The sequence below is a fragment of the Opisthorchis viverrini genome (assembly GCF_000715545.1).
Source record: "Opisthorchis viverrini unplaced genomic scaffold opera_v5_138, whole genome shotgun sequence".
Taxonomy (NCBI): Eukaryota; Metazoa; Platyhelminthes; class Trematoda; order Opisthorchiida; family Opisthorchiidae; genus Opisthorchis; species Opisthorchis viverrini.
The window spans coordinates 152347-170398 of NW_008751794.1; the positions used below are offsets into that span (position 1 = coordinate 152347).

At 43.8% G+C, this 18052-nt stretch overlaps 2 protein-coding genes across 2 annotated transcripts in view; one reads left to right on the forward strand and one right to left on the reverse strand.

The window, feature by feature from the left end:
- The window catches only part of T265_06569 (hypothetical protein), a gene marked incomplete at both ends in the record, with an annotated part of 44740 nt that overhangs the window by 11536 nt on the left and 15152 nt on the right, over nt 1–18052 (forward strand). Inside the window, 7 exons of the mRNA XM_009171872.1 lie at nt 1059–1168; nt 1252–1420; nt 10173–10586; nt 10737–11032; nt 12324–12567; nt 16690–16756; nt 17572–17723. Of these exons, the coding sequence (XP_009170136.1) occupies nt 1059–1168; nt 1252–1420; nt 10173–10586; nt 10737–11032; nt 12324–12567; nt 16690–16756; nt 17572–17723 (1452 nt within the window). The remainder of the gene's footprint in view (nt 1–1058; nt 1169–1251; nt 1421–10172; nt 10587–10736; nt 11033–12323; nt 12568–16689; nt 16757–17571; nt 17724–18052) is intronic.
- T265_06570 (hypothetical protein) overlaps nt 16352–18052 on the reverse strand; it is a gene marked incomplete at both ends in the record, with an annotated part of 17734 nt that continues 16033 nt past the window's right edge. The window contains one exon of the mRNA XM_009171873.1: nt 16352–16408. Coding sequence (XP_009170137.1) covers nt 16352–16408 — 57 coding nt within the window. The remainder of the gene's footprint in view (nt 16409–18052) is intronic.

The following is an 18052-nucleotide window of genomic DNA, read 5'->3' on the forward strand; positions in this document are numbered from 1 at the left end:
GTGTTCCTCTGCAATACAGAGCTGAAGAATATGTAGCACGCAAACCTTTCTGTCCGTTTGCTTGGTGATTTGCGTCGGCCAGAGAGAAAAACAGTCGCCACGTTCATTCGTCACATTGTGTTATCTCACGATTATACCTCCACACAGGCATGCATTTATGTGTGCGCATCTGCCCTAGTAACATGCTGCACGACCGTAGTACCGCTAGCCTCAGTCTAAACTTTTCAGAAAGTACTCTACGTGTTCGATGTTTTATATCTGTTTTAGTATGCACGTGAAGTGAGCGTATGCTGGGAAGCTGAGAAACACTATACACTTCTTCACCCATTTTGAGAGTTATTGGCAGTGGGTTATTTACGAAGCGCTGCGACATTCGAACTCACGCCCTTTTGGATAGAAGTTTAGACAGCTACCATCCAATGGTGTAACTAGGTTGTCCTTAGACAGGATACAGTCAAATGTAGCAAGACACACATGTTACGCTTGCCTACTTAATGCCATCACAACCTCGTCGGTTTATAGGAATGACGAGTATCACAATGCACTTTGCGCTAGTTCTTTCAGCGCCCCTCACGGCAGTGAATTAATTTACCTTCTGTGTAACCGAGACGTATGTTTTATGAGTCATACCACACTTTCGTGGGGCAGTATTGAAAAATTACTTTGTCTATATAATTTATACATTGAAATAGGATATTGACCCTAAATGTAGTTTTCGTGTTTTTTCTACTCTTTTCCACCAGTTAGGTACGCCGAAACTTGTAGCTCCGCCGGGGCTCAAATAAGTGTGAGGCAGACTTATATGACCTTTAAACGAGGAGTTTGCTCAGTTGAACGTGCTACGACTTAGTTAGTTTTAGTGATCTTATAATTCCGCCAGAGCTACGCGAGTTATCGAGCTTGAAAGTGGAACTAGTCCATCGTCCATGCAGTTGTTCATTTTGCTGCTGAGGTCCAGTGCAGTTTACCAGCCCTATGAACGCCTCATTTGGACATCATATTAACTGTTCATGCATACTGCTGTTCTTAAATATCTATTTTCGGCTTTTTTTCCACAGCGCGATGAACTGATACTTTTGCTACTGCAGTTGAACCGCGAGAAAGCAAACCTACAGCGTTGGTTTGACTATTTCACCAAACAAATTGAATTGATCCAAGCAGACAAAGGGTGAGCCTACTCAGTTTAGGTAGTCAGTGTTAATCATTGTGACGAGTTGACCTAGTCCAGCTTCATTATGCGATTTATTGCAGTGGGACTTCAGCGGCCGAAGAAGAGTTGTCCGCAATTCGGGTGGAGCTGGCGGATGTCACCGGACAATTACGTCTTTCAGAGCCTATGGTCAAATTCTTGGGCAATATGCTTCGGATGGGAGATTTGTACGCTGGAGATGACGTGATGTTTGCTAGTGAATATCGCAAAGTGAGTTAATAACGGGGCCATGTTCTAATGGTGGAGAGCTGGTTCCATGTTAGGTTTTATGGACTAAATCGTTTGGAAGCACAAAGGGGACTATTTCTTGCGAGGAAATTTATTTATTTATCTAAAGCTGAATTTGTCGATCATCCTTCCGTAGATGGACGTCGAGTACAATTTACTGCCCAACATAGCTAGTTATCTCGAGTTTTCTGTTGCACTTGTTCCATACAGTGTGTACTCCTATCGTAGCTGACGTCACCGCCCTACAACTGTTTCGTATTTGTACACAGAATTGTTCATTCGTCCTCGAATAATATCACTGGGATATCTTTTGTGACAATGGACTCCTTGTCAGGAGCTTCTAATCCGTTAGTCTAGGGAATGTAGCAAACTCTGTTTGTTCTTAATGAACTATTGGGTATAAATACTTTTTAGTACAACGTGTAAAGTTCAGCGGCCAGAAACTGAAAGCCATACGGTGAGGAACTTGATTGTTAAACTAGAATAAACACAAGCTATCTTCTCAATCAGAGTGTGCTAAGTTCAGCGGCCAGAAACTGAAAGCCATACGGTGAGGAACTTGATTGTTAAACTAGAATAAACACAAGCTATCTTCTCAATCAAGAGTGTGCTCAAGAGTGTGCTCAAAATAAGTTGAGTCAATTTTGGATAGCGTGTGACTATCATTAACAGATCGGTACCCCGGTTTTCTATGCGGCTGACATCATACTGATTTAAAACAGTTTGAACAGTATCTTCTTTCTTTTTGTGCTGACTAAGCAACTGGTTTGGTAATATATATCAGCAGTGTAGTGGCTTGCCAAATTGCCACTCACCTTATTGAAAGGGGTTGAACACGGCTGCATGGTGCTTATCTAGTCTTTGGAGGTATATCTTGAAATGTTGCTGCTAATAATCGTTTGTAAAAAAATATATGTCCAGCTGCGAAGTTAAACTGATGAGGAGTTGCTCTTGACAACTACTGGTTCTACCCACCGAATCCCTGTAAATTTGAACAAACCTGTTAGCATCATTCCAATTTCTGGACTGTTCCTCATATTTAACTGAAAGCATTCACTGATCGGTGAATGTTGCACAGACAAATGATTTCTGCGGAAACAAACTTCACGCACTCGTTTTATGTTGTATGATGAAAGGAGACTCATGCGACTTGCCTGTGCGTGCGTACACATTCACGTATCACGAATGTGAGAAGTTGCTTTAACGGACCCGCATATGTACCAAGCGAAAAATAGCTGAGCCTACACGTCACAGTCTAGCTGGAGCCTGGGACGTATCAAATCGATAACCATGGTGACGGTCTGAATAGGTCAGAGTTGCTTGTGCGAACACAACTTTAGTTTCACTGAAACTGAGGTTTCGTCACATCGAGATCAGATGATACCAAACAGGTGTGCCCCGCCAGAATCAATGTAAACTGCATTGAAAATAATTGTATTCTAGAGGCTATCTCATTGTCATTTTGTATGCTGTTAGAATAACGGAAGCAGCTGAAGTTGGGCTCAGTGAACATGCTTGTTAGATCACGACGTTCACTGGTACAAGAGCACAAACACGAGAGTTGGTAAGCTGGCGGTTTATTATCTAGCTAGCTCTTTATGATCAGATTAAGAGTAATTCCTGTACTCGCAGTGTGTCGAGATACGGTTAAGGCGGATTCGCTAGGCGTTGTTGAATATCCCGCCAAGCTTCAGAAGTAAAGTAAAGCGCGGTCAGTTCGTCGTCAATCAAAGAGACTATCATGGACGGCCAAACGTTTATAAGTGAACGTCCAAGCTAGACGAAAAAACCAACAGCTAAAATGTCTGTTGTCTGTTTGGGTGGGTCGTAGTTAGTTGCTAGGTGACTAATACAGCCACCGAGCTCATTTACTCAATGGTTGTCAAATATGCAGCGTATTAATTTAATAATCTAGATTCCGCTTTCCAGAAATGTTTTCGCCCGGGTAATGGTTTACATTCGTCTATTGGAGCATCCTTTCTGCAATACGACTTATGGAGTAAATCTAGAATAACAGATTTTTTAATATGTTCATAAAGACCTGCCAGTTTTCCATTCACTAATAACCGATTAAGGCGAGAAATAGTTTCGCGCATATCCAGTGTTTCAAAATGTCAAAATGTATTTCAGTTTATATGACTACAAAAACTTGTTTATTGAGCAACAATGTATGTTCTTGGAGCGACCTCACCACTGCGGACGGAAAAGTTTCGTCTCCTCGAGGGTGACGTATAGTATATCAGTTCATAAGCTCGGTAAAATAATTGGACAATAAATTGTGAGAGCTTCTAGGAATTGGTTTTTGCAAACAAAGTACTTGGTAGCCTTTGACTGATTCTATCCTATGGTATTAATACCGACTATATCTAACTTTAAACATAAGTCTCAGTTGTAGGTTTAAAGCGGATTTCTCGAGCTATTTGGTGGCCTTAATGTTGTTTGATAATGTCAGTTTTAGATCCTAACCTGTTTTGGTCACGTTCTCTAAAAGCTCTACCAGAATCTTAACTTCTGTCCAATAGCACGCGGGCAAGCCCACAGTATATTGCTACGCGGGCCTGAGTATAACGCCGGAAAGTGGTTGGTATTAAACAGCATGCTTCATTCTTGGTTTGAAGTACTTCCATGGTTAATCTGTCGATGTTCTGCGGAATGAGCTTTACATACTATCCAAAATCATGTCTTCTAAGCATATTTTGATCGTGCCATAGTAGAAAAGAGGTACGAACTCCAGAGATTTGATCATCGGTGTCTTCGTGGCATACTAGCAGCTGGCTAGATGCAGCATGCTTACGGTGACAAGGTACGTAAGTCAGCATTTGGAAACTGTTCGGAGTCGCCTAAGCCATTGGTGGATGTGCTACATATGCTAAACCACCATATACCAAAGGAAGCGGTACTTTTTCTGACTAAGATTGGTAGAACTGACCCCGATATGGTAACGCCCAGCCAAATCGGCTATAGCCAAGCGGAGTTCTTCGTTATCTTCGTATCTCTGAACTGGAAACACTTGATCCCCTGATGCTAAAGGGTTTCATTGGGGAGCATGCTTTGATTTCCCAGGCGAGTTTCGAAGCTACAGTTTATCTTTTCTGTGTTCTGTGCTCATGTTGGGTGAGATTTGCAAAGGATGTAGTGCCCGCTGGTATAGTCTTCCTACAACACGGTGCTCGATGTGTTTGTTTTGACGCATTCCGACGATATAATGGTGCACATTTCCCCCTGTTTTACCCTTTCCTAGCGTATTCTTCCCCCAGTTCTGTATGGTAGTTTAGTGCTTACAATTCGCGAATGCTTGCTGTAGACTCTTCAGAAGGTTGGCTTCTCTTCAATATTTCTCTCTTGATTGAACTAGTGTAACTGGGCTGAACTTTTAAAGGCTCGACAATACATCCACCACTATACGTGTACTGGGCCGTAATCCAGCTATGCTAGGAGGCGGTTGGCATCTTCTGAAAGCACGCTTTGTGTGACTATCACTTGTGTTGCAGGCTGAAGGGGCTGCATGTGCACCCGTATGTACGCAGGACTTGGAATGTGTAATAAGATTTCGGGAGTGGAATTGAAAACACCTCCACAGAGCTACGCAATTTTGTTTGTCAGAATCATTCAATGCTTTTTCCTCCAGGTTTCTCGTAAGCTTTTATTCACTCGCAGATGTCTCTGCGTCAACCTTGGAGGCATTCATGCACTCTTAGCTCAGGATCTTGCTTTCGATCTGTGCTGAAGCACTCTTGATGTATTCATGGCGCAAAAATGTGCTATTCGAGTAGGGTCACTGTCATCGTTCATCGCGTTCATTTGCATGTGTGCCTACTCGTCCCTCGCTCGATCAATAATCCGCTCGGTCAAGAAGAATAGATCCGTGCAACTCTTTTGTCAGCACCTCTCTGTACACACACACACACACACACACACACACACACACACACACACACACACACACACACACACACACACACACACACACACACACACACACACACACACACACACACACACACACACACACACACACACACACACACACACACACACACACACCATGATTGACTTTGAACACCAAACATCTAGGTGGTGTTTAAGACACCGGCATTTGCGGTATCTCATCTCGAGCCCGAAACCGCTTCAACAAAGAAGGTGAATTCGTTCACAACCAACGTATAGCTGCAACACCCTCCACTTTTCCTCCATTTAACTTTATCTCTGTCTTTACCCCGCGACTATTATCCAGGTAGGTAAACTAGGTATCTATATCAGCTAGGCTTAATTTTTCCATGAGTGTGCTCTTCTCACCTCTTTTCCAACAGTCTAGATTCGTCAAATGGTTATGCTAATTATGAACAAGTACAGCTGAACATCGATCCGAATGCTTGCTGTTTCATGTGGCGCACAAAGTACGTTTTTATCGACCACGTGAACAGCTGCTTCACCCAGCTCCGCTCTTTCTCTCTTGTTCAGCTAAACATCATGCTGGAGTCATCACCATGGCTCAGTGGCTAGAGTGCGAATTTACTGATTGGAAGGTCCGTGGTTCTATCCCAACCTCTGTATCTTGACTTCTGTCTAGGCTTGGCAACGTGGAAGTATCCCAGCCCTCGGATGACATGGCAGCTAGGCACCGAAAAGGTGTTATCATTTTTATACTATCCTGCTTGCCTATGACGAGGAATGTCAGCTGACCTTTGTGCACTTGACTCGACTCCCAAAACAACAAGCTATTTATAATAATTTGAAAGGTTCGTAGAAACAAACGGGATTGTCCGAGTAGCTTCTGCACCATATGTTGGGACTTTTCAGCAACGAACATCATGTGAATTTAGGAATTCCATGGTTGACCTTTTGGCTGTCTAAGAGACTACTCTTTTAAAAACCCCTAAATGAAGACTAAAATCCAAGGACTTTTACCTGGGGTCTGTGTCCACTGCTTGACTTAGTCCGCTAAGAATAATTTCATCAGGTTTGTGCATCCGTATTTATTCAGTGCGCTACCTCACTGTAAAACGACGCAGCTCAATCAGATTGCGCAGCTTAGTGAACGGGCCAACGGCAATAAAGTGCTTTAGTGAATATAATATGGTTCACTGGTTTTCAAATTTTGAAAGCCCGTTTAATGAGTCTCTCTCATGGTCCCTGTCACAGCAGTTGGTGCCACAAACAGACTATTAAACTGTTGGGCCGAATATTTCGTTTTCGAAATGAACAATAAAACCTACTGGGATGATCCCAGGCCCATGTCAGAATCCCAACACACAATCACCTATTTCCTTCGGTCTGTCATCAGATGTTGAAACCAGTCAGGACAGTCGAACAATTCACACCCAAACACTTATCTATGGCATCGTAATCACATGGTCCGTTAGGTTTATAAAATCTCAAGCTTTGCAGGTTCGATCAGCGTTGCACTGCGCCGGCTCGAAAAACATGTATGAGACAGGGATGTGATGGAGTGGAGTGGTAATGATGATTTTGGGAGTAGTGTGTGTGCAAGTGTACGTAGTACTGGAGTGTCAGTTATCAAAGCACTGTGACTGCCTGGTTGACAGGAACAAGGTAAGAAGAACAACAACGGTGCGGGATGAATTCATTTAGTGTACTCCTTCCGCCACAACACGTGTAAAACAGCATGGGATAGATGATACAGTGCGGCTCACAACATTTATACAATTACGAGACAACGTGGCCGGTCAACAAAACCAGGACAGTGATCCTAAGGTCTTCCTGAGCGCAGAGGGGGGATCAGAACGGCTGACCGGTATGGTCTGATGGACCTTCACTCCTTTTGGCGGCGCGCTTCTTGGTAAGACGCGGAATGATAGGTTAAGTTTGGCACTGTGTTCTAGCGATCGACGAAGATGAAAATATGACAAGGACACGGGAAGCTGGATTAATCGAAGTGCGACTGTCAGTGCGACGCAATTTGACTGTCACAACCACACCGTTTGTAGCCTGATAGCCTACATTTTTTCCGATTTTCTGGTTATGATGTCAAATGAAAATGTGCAATGGGGCAGTGAGGTGAGGGAGGATTCAGGTATATGAGTTAGAACGGCCGGTAATAGGATTTGTTGGGACTACCCAGGCCACGTAAATTATAAAGACACTGCTCGATGATATAATTCACGAAGGCCGCACGAGTGTTTATGTGAGCTTGAGGGCGTTATGCGCGTCACAGCAATGACTGATACTACCCCACGGATGATCTGCCACATTCTTACGTAGCCAGTCAACACGCACCCTTAAAATGCCTTTTCGAAGGCAGACGAAAAAGGGTCCACTATGTTCCGCGGTACTGAGCGCAAGAACTAATGACAAAAATGCACGTGTGCTCTGTTTGCACTGCACCCTCCAAAAGGAGGCTAGACGTTTACGTCGGAAGGTTGTTCAGAAGTGTACTTACTCAAGACTATGTGCACTTTGGATATTTCACACAGCATGAGCCGCGTCATATAGCAAAATAGCGTTTTCAGATAGGGGGCAAGCCTAGTCGCTCCGTTGGTTTATACTGTGGACCCAGTTTCACTTAGGTCTTATTAAGAAGTGCACTCATGAGGAACGATGATAACACTATGACTCAATTGCAATGTATAACGTAAGACGCATTTTTGTGTGCCCGTCCGACCAAAGTTTGAAAGCCCACGTTTTCTGGCATAACACGGCTTCAGTAACCGGTCACTGTGAAGGTTTTCTAAGATAATGGCCCAGATACTGTTTCGAACCGCTGTACGAGCTTACTACCAGCTTTTCCGTGCACACAGTCGTCAAGTGGCCTGGGTGCATCATTTGGTGAGTAGTATACTCATTGCCTGGGTAGACTCTATATCGACAAGCTCCCAGAGAAGCAGTCACTCAAAACAAAGCAAGACAACCGCTTTAAACCCACACGGACGTTCATGGTATCTCCGTGTGCCCATCATTGCTGGTGGTCTGTATGCATGTTTGACAAATATCATAAGACTGAAATCCTAAAGGACGCAAACGACTACATACTTTGCTCTGAATGAGACATAACCTGGGGAAGTGGTAGGCTCGATAAACTGATAACCCGGTTCAAATTTATCGCTTATCAATTCACCAAAGGAATTCTTACCACGCTTATGCCTTACAGCATTTCCGAGCCTACGCTTCCTGTTTTCGTGGGAACGCTGTGCTCATTTGAATTCAAAGTAACTTGAACAAAACAGTCGAATGTGTGGCAAACAGATAACTTTTACCTAATACCTTGTTTTGGTCCAAATAGGAGATCTCTGTACTTCCCCGCTTTTCCAAATTCTTGTAACGTAACGGATTTCATAACAAACACTTTTTAGGCTTCGCCTAATCCAAACTACACAGTCCCCATCAACAACGTTAAAATGTTTTCGTGACAGGAAGATCATAACTCGAACATGCAGTTTTCCTTGCTTAAGTGCAGTTCAGTGCTGCCTCACAAAGGATGAAGGACGTCCTGCTTCAGGTATACCAGTGGAGAAAGTATACCTGTGGAACAACTTCAAATGTCTGTTTGGCGTCCATATCGAGTTTTTTCCATATCATTTTCCCTCCTCTCAAGGACTCTTCCTACATTATTTCATGGTTGGCTAACTACAAAGGGAGAAAAGTCCACTTGAATTCCTCCTTATCATGGTGCATATCGTTGGCCGTGTCGCGGATTCAGCTTAAGTCACCCGAAGCAACTGAACCCACTCATGCTCCACTCACACTTGACACAAGGGCTGCAGTATTTTTTCGATATTCACGGTATACGTTTAGTATCCTCAGGAAGCCTGATTACCTGCCGGGCTTAATCAAGATCACACAGTGAGAACTCTCATCCCAACTTTGCGCTTGCAACTAGCGTAAACCGGCCCCTGTTGGAGGAGTTTGGATAGCATATGAAAGTTTGTACGCATGAACAATCTAATGACATATACTATATTTCTTTAGTGGCACACATTCGTACCATAAACACATGGTGCTAGGTTGTTTTCGTTTTAATCTATGCCACCTGGGAGTAACCTTAACCAGTGTTGTCAGGATTAAAATCATACAAACAAATTAGCAGACAAGTAGAGATACCAAATGCGGTCAATTCAATCAATACTTGGTGTTTGGCTTTAGATGAGGCTTCAGTAGTAATGAGTTATTTTCTATGATTGAAGCTGATTGGTGCTGCTGGTCCTTTCAGTTTCAAGTCGATCAACTGAACCGTTGATATAGGTGCGATTCGACCATCCAGCTATACGCTGGCTTATCTTATGGAATTCCATAGCCGGCTTGCTTGTGGGTATAATCACTTTGTCTCCATGTGGAGATTGTATTTGTACTTATTTACGGTGTCTTCAGTTAGAACAAAAACTGTCACCTTCACCGTTACGTTGAGTAATAAGCGATGACATATTGCGACACAAATATATTCAAACTTCAAAGAATTCATTGTCTACGGTGGCCTTCTGACGTTAATTTTGTTATACAGCATCTTAGCAAGTGAAAAGTTTAGAGCTAGTGATGTTGCGTTGGTACACATAGACGTTTTCGGTGCTTTTTACTATTAGTTTAGTTGCCAACACTATTGACACAAGGGCCGGGTGATGTTTAGAAAGGTATCGAAGTACAACCGGTTGAATGACTGTGTTCAGGGCTCGTGGCTAACTTGTACTTCAAAACCTCAAAAGTGCATAGCTCCACATTTGCTGTTGTTCATGAATCTTTCACTCTGAACCACAGTTAGCCTAGTCTTCTCTTCGTTTTGCAGCACCTTCTATCCGAAAATGAACTAGTACCTCCAAAAGACAGCATCAACTTTGCTCGCGCTGTCGAGGCCCAAGACGTTGCGCGCAGTCTCGATGCGAGCAGACGACAGATAGAAATCAACTCGGGATACGCTACTCCAGTTGTGGATGATTCAGCTAACCTGGCGAGCTGGATTGCTGAGAGGGGTGCTGCGGTTGATACCCCAGCTCGACTATCTAACTCCGTTTCATCCTCGAAGACGAACATTAGGCAGTGGCCCGAGCCTACGAACTTTCGTCAGAAGCGCATGCAGCTAGAGTCCGAGTTAGCTGATCTGGAGGCTCTGTGTGAACCGCATGACATTATCCATCAGGAACTTCGTGCCACTCAAAAATCTCTGCGGCAATTCGAGCCCATACGGCCAAGGGAAAGCATGGTTAGTGGATGGATAATTTTGTGTAACATATCACTACTAATGTGATCTTAGTAGCACGTTTACTTTGATGTTTTTGACTAACCTTAGCAACCGACTGCTTTCCACGCTACCGCATCAGCTTCCCTCTGTTTACTGCCACTTACTAAACAGAATCCAACCGGTCCGTCAGCAACTCTTCTGCGAAGAATGAAAGGTGAGCCACGGGGTCGGCGCTCGTCCATACCATCGATAGGCGGGTCACTGGGGACAGCAAATCATTTTCCATACGAAAAGGATCAATTCTGGATCGCTAACGATGATTTGGGGTTCCAGGATCCCACTGTAGGTGAACAAGAGAAGCGCAGTTCCTGGAGGCCGAGAAGATACCTCTCTAATACCTACCAAGCTGGATGTTTTACTCCCATCAGCGCATTTACACGAGACGATTCAATTAAACGCTTTCGAAGGTGCGTTTTCCATAAACCAGATAATGATAATCAAGATGGCCAAGGTCGAGTAAAGTACTAAGCAGTACGAGTTTCGGTAATTAGGTTCCCTATCACGAGCAGCTGTTAAACTTCTGCCTGAAAAACCAGTCACGTATGGAAGCTTGGAAACAGCTCTGTTTGGTTGACAAGTTCCAAATGAACGATTTCCAACATTCAGATCCCATAGTCACAGCAAATAAACTGTGCCAATGTTCATACTTTGAAAATAATTGAATTCGAACTAATTCTATCGCTTTTATTATGCTACATTGCAATCCTCATTTCCCATGCTCTACCCACTTACACATGCGTTTTCAAGTCAACTTCCACTTCAAGTAAACTTCGAGCTGTCAGACTACCTGGGAGCGAATGGCGGCGTTAAAAGAATCTAAGGGCCATAACTTAATTGTACATCACTGGCAGACCGGCTCATCGAAGTTGATATGATGCAGTGGGAAAGGGCATTCGAACGGGACAAGACAGAACAGAACGGAATTAAACATGAAAACGAAATCCGTTGGACGGAATTTTGAAGTCAATTCCAATGATATCGGTCGATGTTTGTCACATTCAGCGCACGTTTCACGAGGAAGTTCTATCGATTGTGCACACTTTGAGCTTGTCATGCCAGTGTAGTCCATTCTGATCTTGAAAATGTTATCGGCTGTGAATGAGACGGGGCAGATATCCATTCCTGTGATTCGTTCATTGTTATTTAGTATGTCTTACTTTTTCGTATTAATCCTCCAGGGATTATTGACCATTAGATATGGGAGTCGTTCCTTTCGCTCCGTTCCTTACATCAGCAATATAATGCTGACCTGGAAAGTGTATATTCCAATTAACCTTTGTTGCTGTTTTTGGCAACCCGAGTTGGTGCTAGTAAGAGCGCTTGAACTCCTTCGTGATTCACGATCATACAAGGTTTACCACTCTGTTGAATTGTTTCAAAACAACGAAAACCCGGCTGGCTTTAACGCGCATCATTACATGTAGCGAATACTACCAATGGCCTTTGGACTCCTCTTTTATTAGCGGCATTATCGTGACCAAAATATTTCTATTTTTGATCTGCTCCTAATATGGTCTGTAATCGGAGCGATTTATCCAGAGTCGTCAAGTTTGGTGACCTATCATCCGTATTCTGGTATATACGACAACCTGCCCAATCTTCATCGAGGCAACTTGGAGTTACCCATGTATCAGTATTTCCTCTGGTCTATCACACATACAATATCTCTCCTCAAACTGTGCTGTTGAACATTTTCAGTATTCCGGAGCACCTAAACCTCCTAGGGTCCACCAAATATCAATTGGACCTTCGACGTTCGCAGACATACGACTGGGGATCGGGCAGACTGCTTTCAACCACATTTAATCCTACCGATGAAATGCCAACGAAATTTTCTCCTGTCCGTTCGGTTCAGTATAGGAGTGGTTACAGGGCGCGTAGCTCCTTAGAATCGCATGTTCAACCCAGTGGCGAACTTTACAATACCCATCCGGATGGGAGGGTAAGTAAAAAGTCGATGGCGGACGGTGTGACATTCTGTTTGTCAGCAGTCTTTTGTACGTGGCTGCTAGTTATTCTCTAGACTACCTTTCATGGTAGGTTTGTCCACTTGTAAGCATTTCGATGCCCCCGAAAAGAAGTTGGATCTATCTATAAGGGACGAATAGAATGGCTGCGTTTTAGTTAGTAGTTACATTCCGTTTACTTTTGACATTTCGGTCATCAGACGAGTTTGTACAGTTGAGGAATGGTCCCTGGTTTGGTATTCGTCAGTTAAATGACTATCCGATTACGTTTTCTATGGAATTCCCATATAAAAGAAGCCCTGTACGTAGTTGTCGGAAACGGATGAGAATCTTCCTGAAGCGCGGTGGCCAGTAACAAACAGCAAGTCTGTTTATTTATTCAAAATTTGCCAGACCTTATCTTTAGCAAAATTCGTCATATCGGATTTGAATTAAACTAGACTACGTTTGTTTTAGTGTAAGCTGTTTTAGTTCTCCATAAGTTACCTATATTATGAATGATACCTATTGATTTGATATTGATTTCCCTTAGCGTATGGATTGGATTGCTTGTCTCATCAGAACTGTTCGGCATTCGTTTACTACAACGCGGAGGGAATGTGACAGTGATTCGAACTTTGAAATATTTCAGTGAGAGCCGAAGTTATGAAATTGAGTTCGGGCTAAATTTCGTCAATGTTTTTGGCATTTCCAGTCGATACGATATGATATCTAAGTGGAAAATCGGGGCATTTGGTACAACTAGTTAGGTAGTGCGAAGTAGGAAATATAAATTTCATGTGAACGGTGGTTACGTTCGTTATTTGTGTACAGTATGGGGTCGAAAAAGGATTTCAACAAGCAATCGCAGTTGAACGTCCAATACTTTTATTTTGTCTTTGTCCAGTGTTACGCCAAGAATCTAGTATCATTCTGCTGTCCTACTGATAGAACCGCGAGCAGCATCTGCGAGCGGTTTAGGCCAATTCGGGTTACTTGACTCTTATTTTTTTCCGGAGATACCGCGGATTCAGAAGTCATTCACATGTCTCGGTAACTGTTTGTCTTTGTAAATATGGTTCGAGTACATTCGACATGTTAATCTTCAATACTAGAACCAGATTCATGACCTAACACGGACCCTTATTTGAGTCTTGTGATAGAACACTGGTTAACGGGCGACGTTTTCTTAAGATGATCATTCTTAGCTCCGACCTAAATTAAGCACCAACTTCTAACTAGTTTCGGAATGGAGAAAACGAATAGCCGAACCTCTTTGTAATGTACTACTCGTAGGGTTGCTGAAAATCCGTCGACAGCCCACGACCGGTTTTGCCCTTTCGGGGGCTCATTAGGTAGGCGCGGTTTCCGGGTTTCCGTCAACCTTATGTTCTACTTGAGACAAAATTACACGAAATTAGCGAACATACACTCATTTGCAAACTACTTTGGTTTTTCGAGAGATTAACCTGGAACCCAGCAGCGCCTACCTGATGAGCCCCAAAAAGGGCCAAACCTTTCCTGGGCTGTCGACGGATTTTCAGCAACCTTATGAGTAGTACATTGCAAAGATATACATGTATCGCGATATCTCGAATATCTTAGTGGCCGAAACATGAGGCGGCCTGGTGCAGCGCATTCAGTTGCCTGAGAACGTCACAAACGAGAGATTCAGCTGAGTTCCAGCTGAGTTTCTCGAAAAATCATATTAGCCAAAACTCTTTTTTCTGTGTTTCGTTTGTTGTTCTGTTTTAATTAAAGGGATGTAAAAGTGTTGTGGGATGTTTATTCGCAGTTCATTCTCTTATGAACGCTCTGTTTCCTAGTGAGTCCTGCCGGGACTTCAAAAAATGCCGGCCCAGAATAAATCTAGGGTTGTAGTACATTCCGTATGCAGTTCGCTAAGAGAACTCAATGGACTACATCTCTGTTTTTCTCCATTAATCAATCACTAACCACCCGAACTCACTTTTCGAATGTCTATTTTGTCATCTGTGTAAGATTCGATATTCAAATGTAATATTAGGTAGATGAAATCTAGTGGACTAAGCCTACCCAACTGGCCCCAAGACGGGCAAAACTTGTAGTGGGCTGTCGGAAGTTTCTGTTGGACCAGTTACGGTGCATGTCGTATAATCCAACACATGGAACACTCCGGTTCATTATTGGGTGGTGGACATGATATTTGATCTTCGGGCGTTGGGGTAGATTACTCATGGACGTTGAACACCATTCTCTGTGGTCCGTTAATCCTCCAGCCGCTGATCTATTCGGCTTGCGTTCGTCTATGATCGTGTTTGCTGAGTAAGCCGTACAACGAGAGCGTACCAACAACCAGACCCAAAAGAATGTTCTCGGGGAGGAACTGTTCAGCATCAGTAAATTTCCATTTGCTCACCAGCTAATGATGGAAAGAATGATGTGTTCCATTCCTCTATACCTAGTAGCTTGAGAATGATGCCATGTGCTGGTTTCGTAATCGAGTTTTACGCCGTGTACTATATGTCATTTGATGGGCCTTGGTCATCTGACAAAGGTTGAAAGATGGCGAGGAATCCGTACCAAGAGTATCACCGAGCCAAACAATACATCACAGGGAGTTTTTATTTGTTCATCTTGCAGATGTTTTGCCTGAAGTAATGTCGTCAAGGGTTGAATGTGAATACCGTTCAGTTCGGGCTGCAAAATCATTAGGAATGCAACCCACCGTATCTGTGCAGACAACCTTTGGACGGGAAGGCTCTTGCGCCAGAAATTGTAGGTATACGAGGAGAACTATTTTGGTCGTTCTTGGTCTTGCTCCTTCTTCGCTGGGGAGTGTTTGCATGCGTGGCTGGCATCCAAACTGTCTGTTATCGACTCACTGGACGTCTGTGCATAGTTTCTAAGCCACGACCAGTTTGCAAGATCCGACATTCGCTTCGTCCAGACCCGAGGGAATAAGTGCGCAAGTACGAACGCGGAAATCCGTTGTGGATCAGGACTACCAGAGATTCTAGCGGAAAGGTAGCAAGCTGGGCATTCTGGTCACAATAGTACGACTTTATGACCCGGCACGTACCAGGGAAGGAAAACCACCTGGCTGATTGGCTTCAAGACCAGGAAATGGAGATAAGGCACTGCAGATCATGATCGTCCTCGAACTGGATCCTGGGATGTTGATGCGACTACAGCTGCAGGTTCCCGTGTTACAGATGGTTGCGGTCATCTTGTTTCATGGAAGGAGTATTGAGAACGTAGAGGGTGACGGAGAACCGGAGACGTTCCAGAATCACTTCGAGAGGCTAACCTGAGTGAACCTGGCATAATATCCTAGAGGGTGGCCGATTCTGATGTTGTGCTGCCCGTAATACTTCGCGTCTTGAGAGGGATGCTGATCGTCGAATGCCACGAGAGGCATACAGGGTGCATCAAGACGTACGACTTACTTTGGCAAAGGGCTTTTTGGCCAGGGATGAGAAGTGACGTGTTGGATTATGTGGCGTCCTGTAAGCGATGCCAGCTGATGAAAGGGGATGCTACACGAGGAATTCGCCCCTTTATCCAAGATCCGCGAGTTTTGGTCCGTTGACTTCATGGACTCCTTTCCGGTGACGACCAGCGGAACCCAATATATCGTGATAATGGCAGAACGACTGTCGCGGCGGATCAAGGTGGTAGCCATACCAAATCAACGGGAGACGACGAGCAGCGGAGTGGTAATGTATCACATCGTGGTCAACCAAGGGGTGCCAAAAATGATCCTAACGGATCAGGGGTTTCGCACTGACAGCAGAGAAATTAGGAGTTGCTTGAGTAGCTGGACGGCACCCCACCACCGACAGGACGACTTGTCAACTGAATAATGTGTAGAAAATGAAAACAACCAACTCCAATTTATCGTTTTATGTTTAGCAGATGGATATTTGTGGATCCGTTGTTGAGGTGATCCTACTGAAGCATGTGTCCGGATGCTACGTCTGCTCAGGCATTCGCGGATATATATATATATATATATATATATACGATCAGTGCATTGTCATACTTTTGAACCTGGGCAGATATCACTCTTGGTTTGAATCACAAGTTTGTTTTTTCACTTGATCTCTCTGGAACTGTCCGCATTGTTTTTTATTCAGACTTCCAATGCTCCATCCAGAGGAGAACGCCGTCGTAGTGGACAAAGAACTAGCTATTCCTCCGAAGGTGAGTTTCAGCGTTGTCTGTTACCACTGTGTTATCCCTAGAAAGTACCATACCTTATGCGTGTCAATAGTGACTTCATGTGATACCATATACTTTCGTCAGGTCATATGAAATAATGGGGTAACAGCCACTCGTTGAGGGCAGTGACTCAGTCATGCGAGTGGACGCTTGGCCCAATTAGATATGTAACCACTGTGTCCATTGGTTTCTTACTCCATACACTTCACGAATTACATCATTGGTTGTTGTTGTTACTACTCTGCTTCCTTAAATATTTCATCCTATCGGTTGTTAGGAGAAGGGTGATAGGAGAATCTACTCGGTATGAAAGTAAACAGCGTTGTACGACAGTAAAGGTTGAAATCCCCGGTTCATGCTGTAGAATTTGAGCTATAAATGTCGTTTGGTCATTGGATTCTCCAAATTTCCATTGCGCTGTGCAGTGTCCGATTTTACTCTTCGTCATCATCGACTCTGAAAGTCGTACAGAAAATACTTTTGTGACACTGCACTGTCTGTTTGTATCAAGTTTGCACGTTCGATTCCACGTTCGGTGCACCGAATATGAAGTGCATCAGTCAAAAATAGATAGACTGAGAAGCAACGCCCACCTCGCGGGCGTAATTATGAAGTCGCCTTAGCCTACCCTTGGTTAGATGTCTGAAGGGATGAGTGGTAACGAACGAATTATTTGATGGTCCTAGTGTTGAGCAGTAAAATTTCCCCTGAAAAGTTGTGTTATCCTGTCAGAAATTTTCTGTTGGTTAGCTGAATTCATTAGGACTTCTGCGTTCTTCCTTGATTCCTGTTCCCAGCCGTCGAGGATGACGTATCTGACCCCATGAGACGGCAAATCCGGCGACGCTCCAGTGCACTTACGGACGATCTCGATTCGTTCCTCGGTTACGGGAGAAACACTGACGATCAGCGCCAGACGCCATCGAAAGTATCCCTCGTTTCCGGTCAGGTGGGTCATTTAAGTTTTTCCGGTTACATGCCCAGACTATTACATATCGCACACCCTCGGGACACATATGGATGCCCCCTCGAGACAGTTAACCCTGGAGCATCTTTGAAAGGCACTTTAGTTGACGGGGAACGAGTTTAGAACATGTACAAGTTATTTTGGAAATAACTGATTAATCTGTTGTTCCGTTGAAGCTTTTACTGATTCCGTAGTTTGAGGTCAATTGGGAATTCTTGTAACGTAATAATCTCTCGTACCCCAAATACATTTTTCACTGCCGTTACAAACGTAGGTAGTCCTTTGTCTAGGTCGTGAATATATATATATAT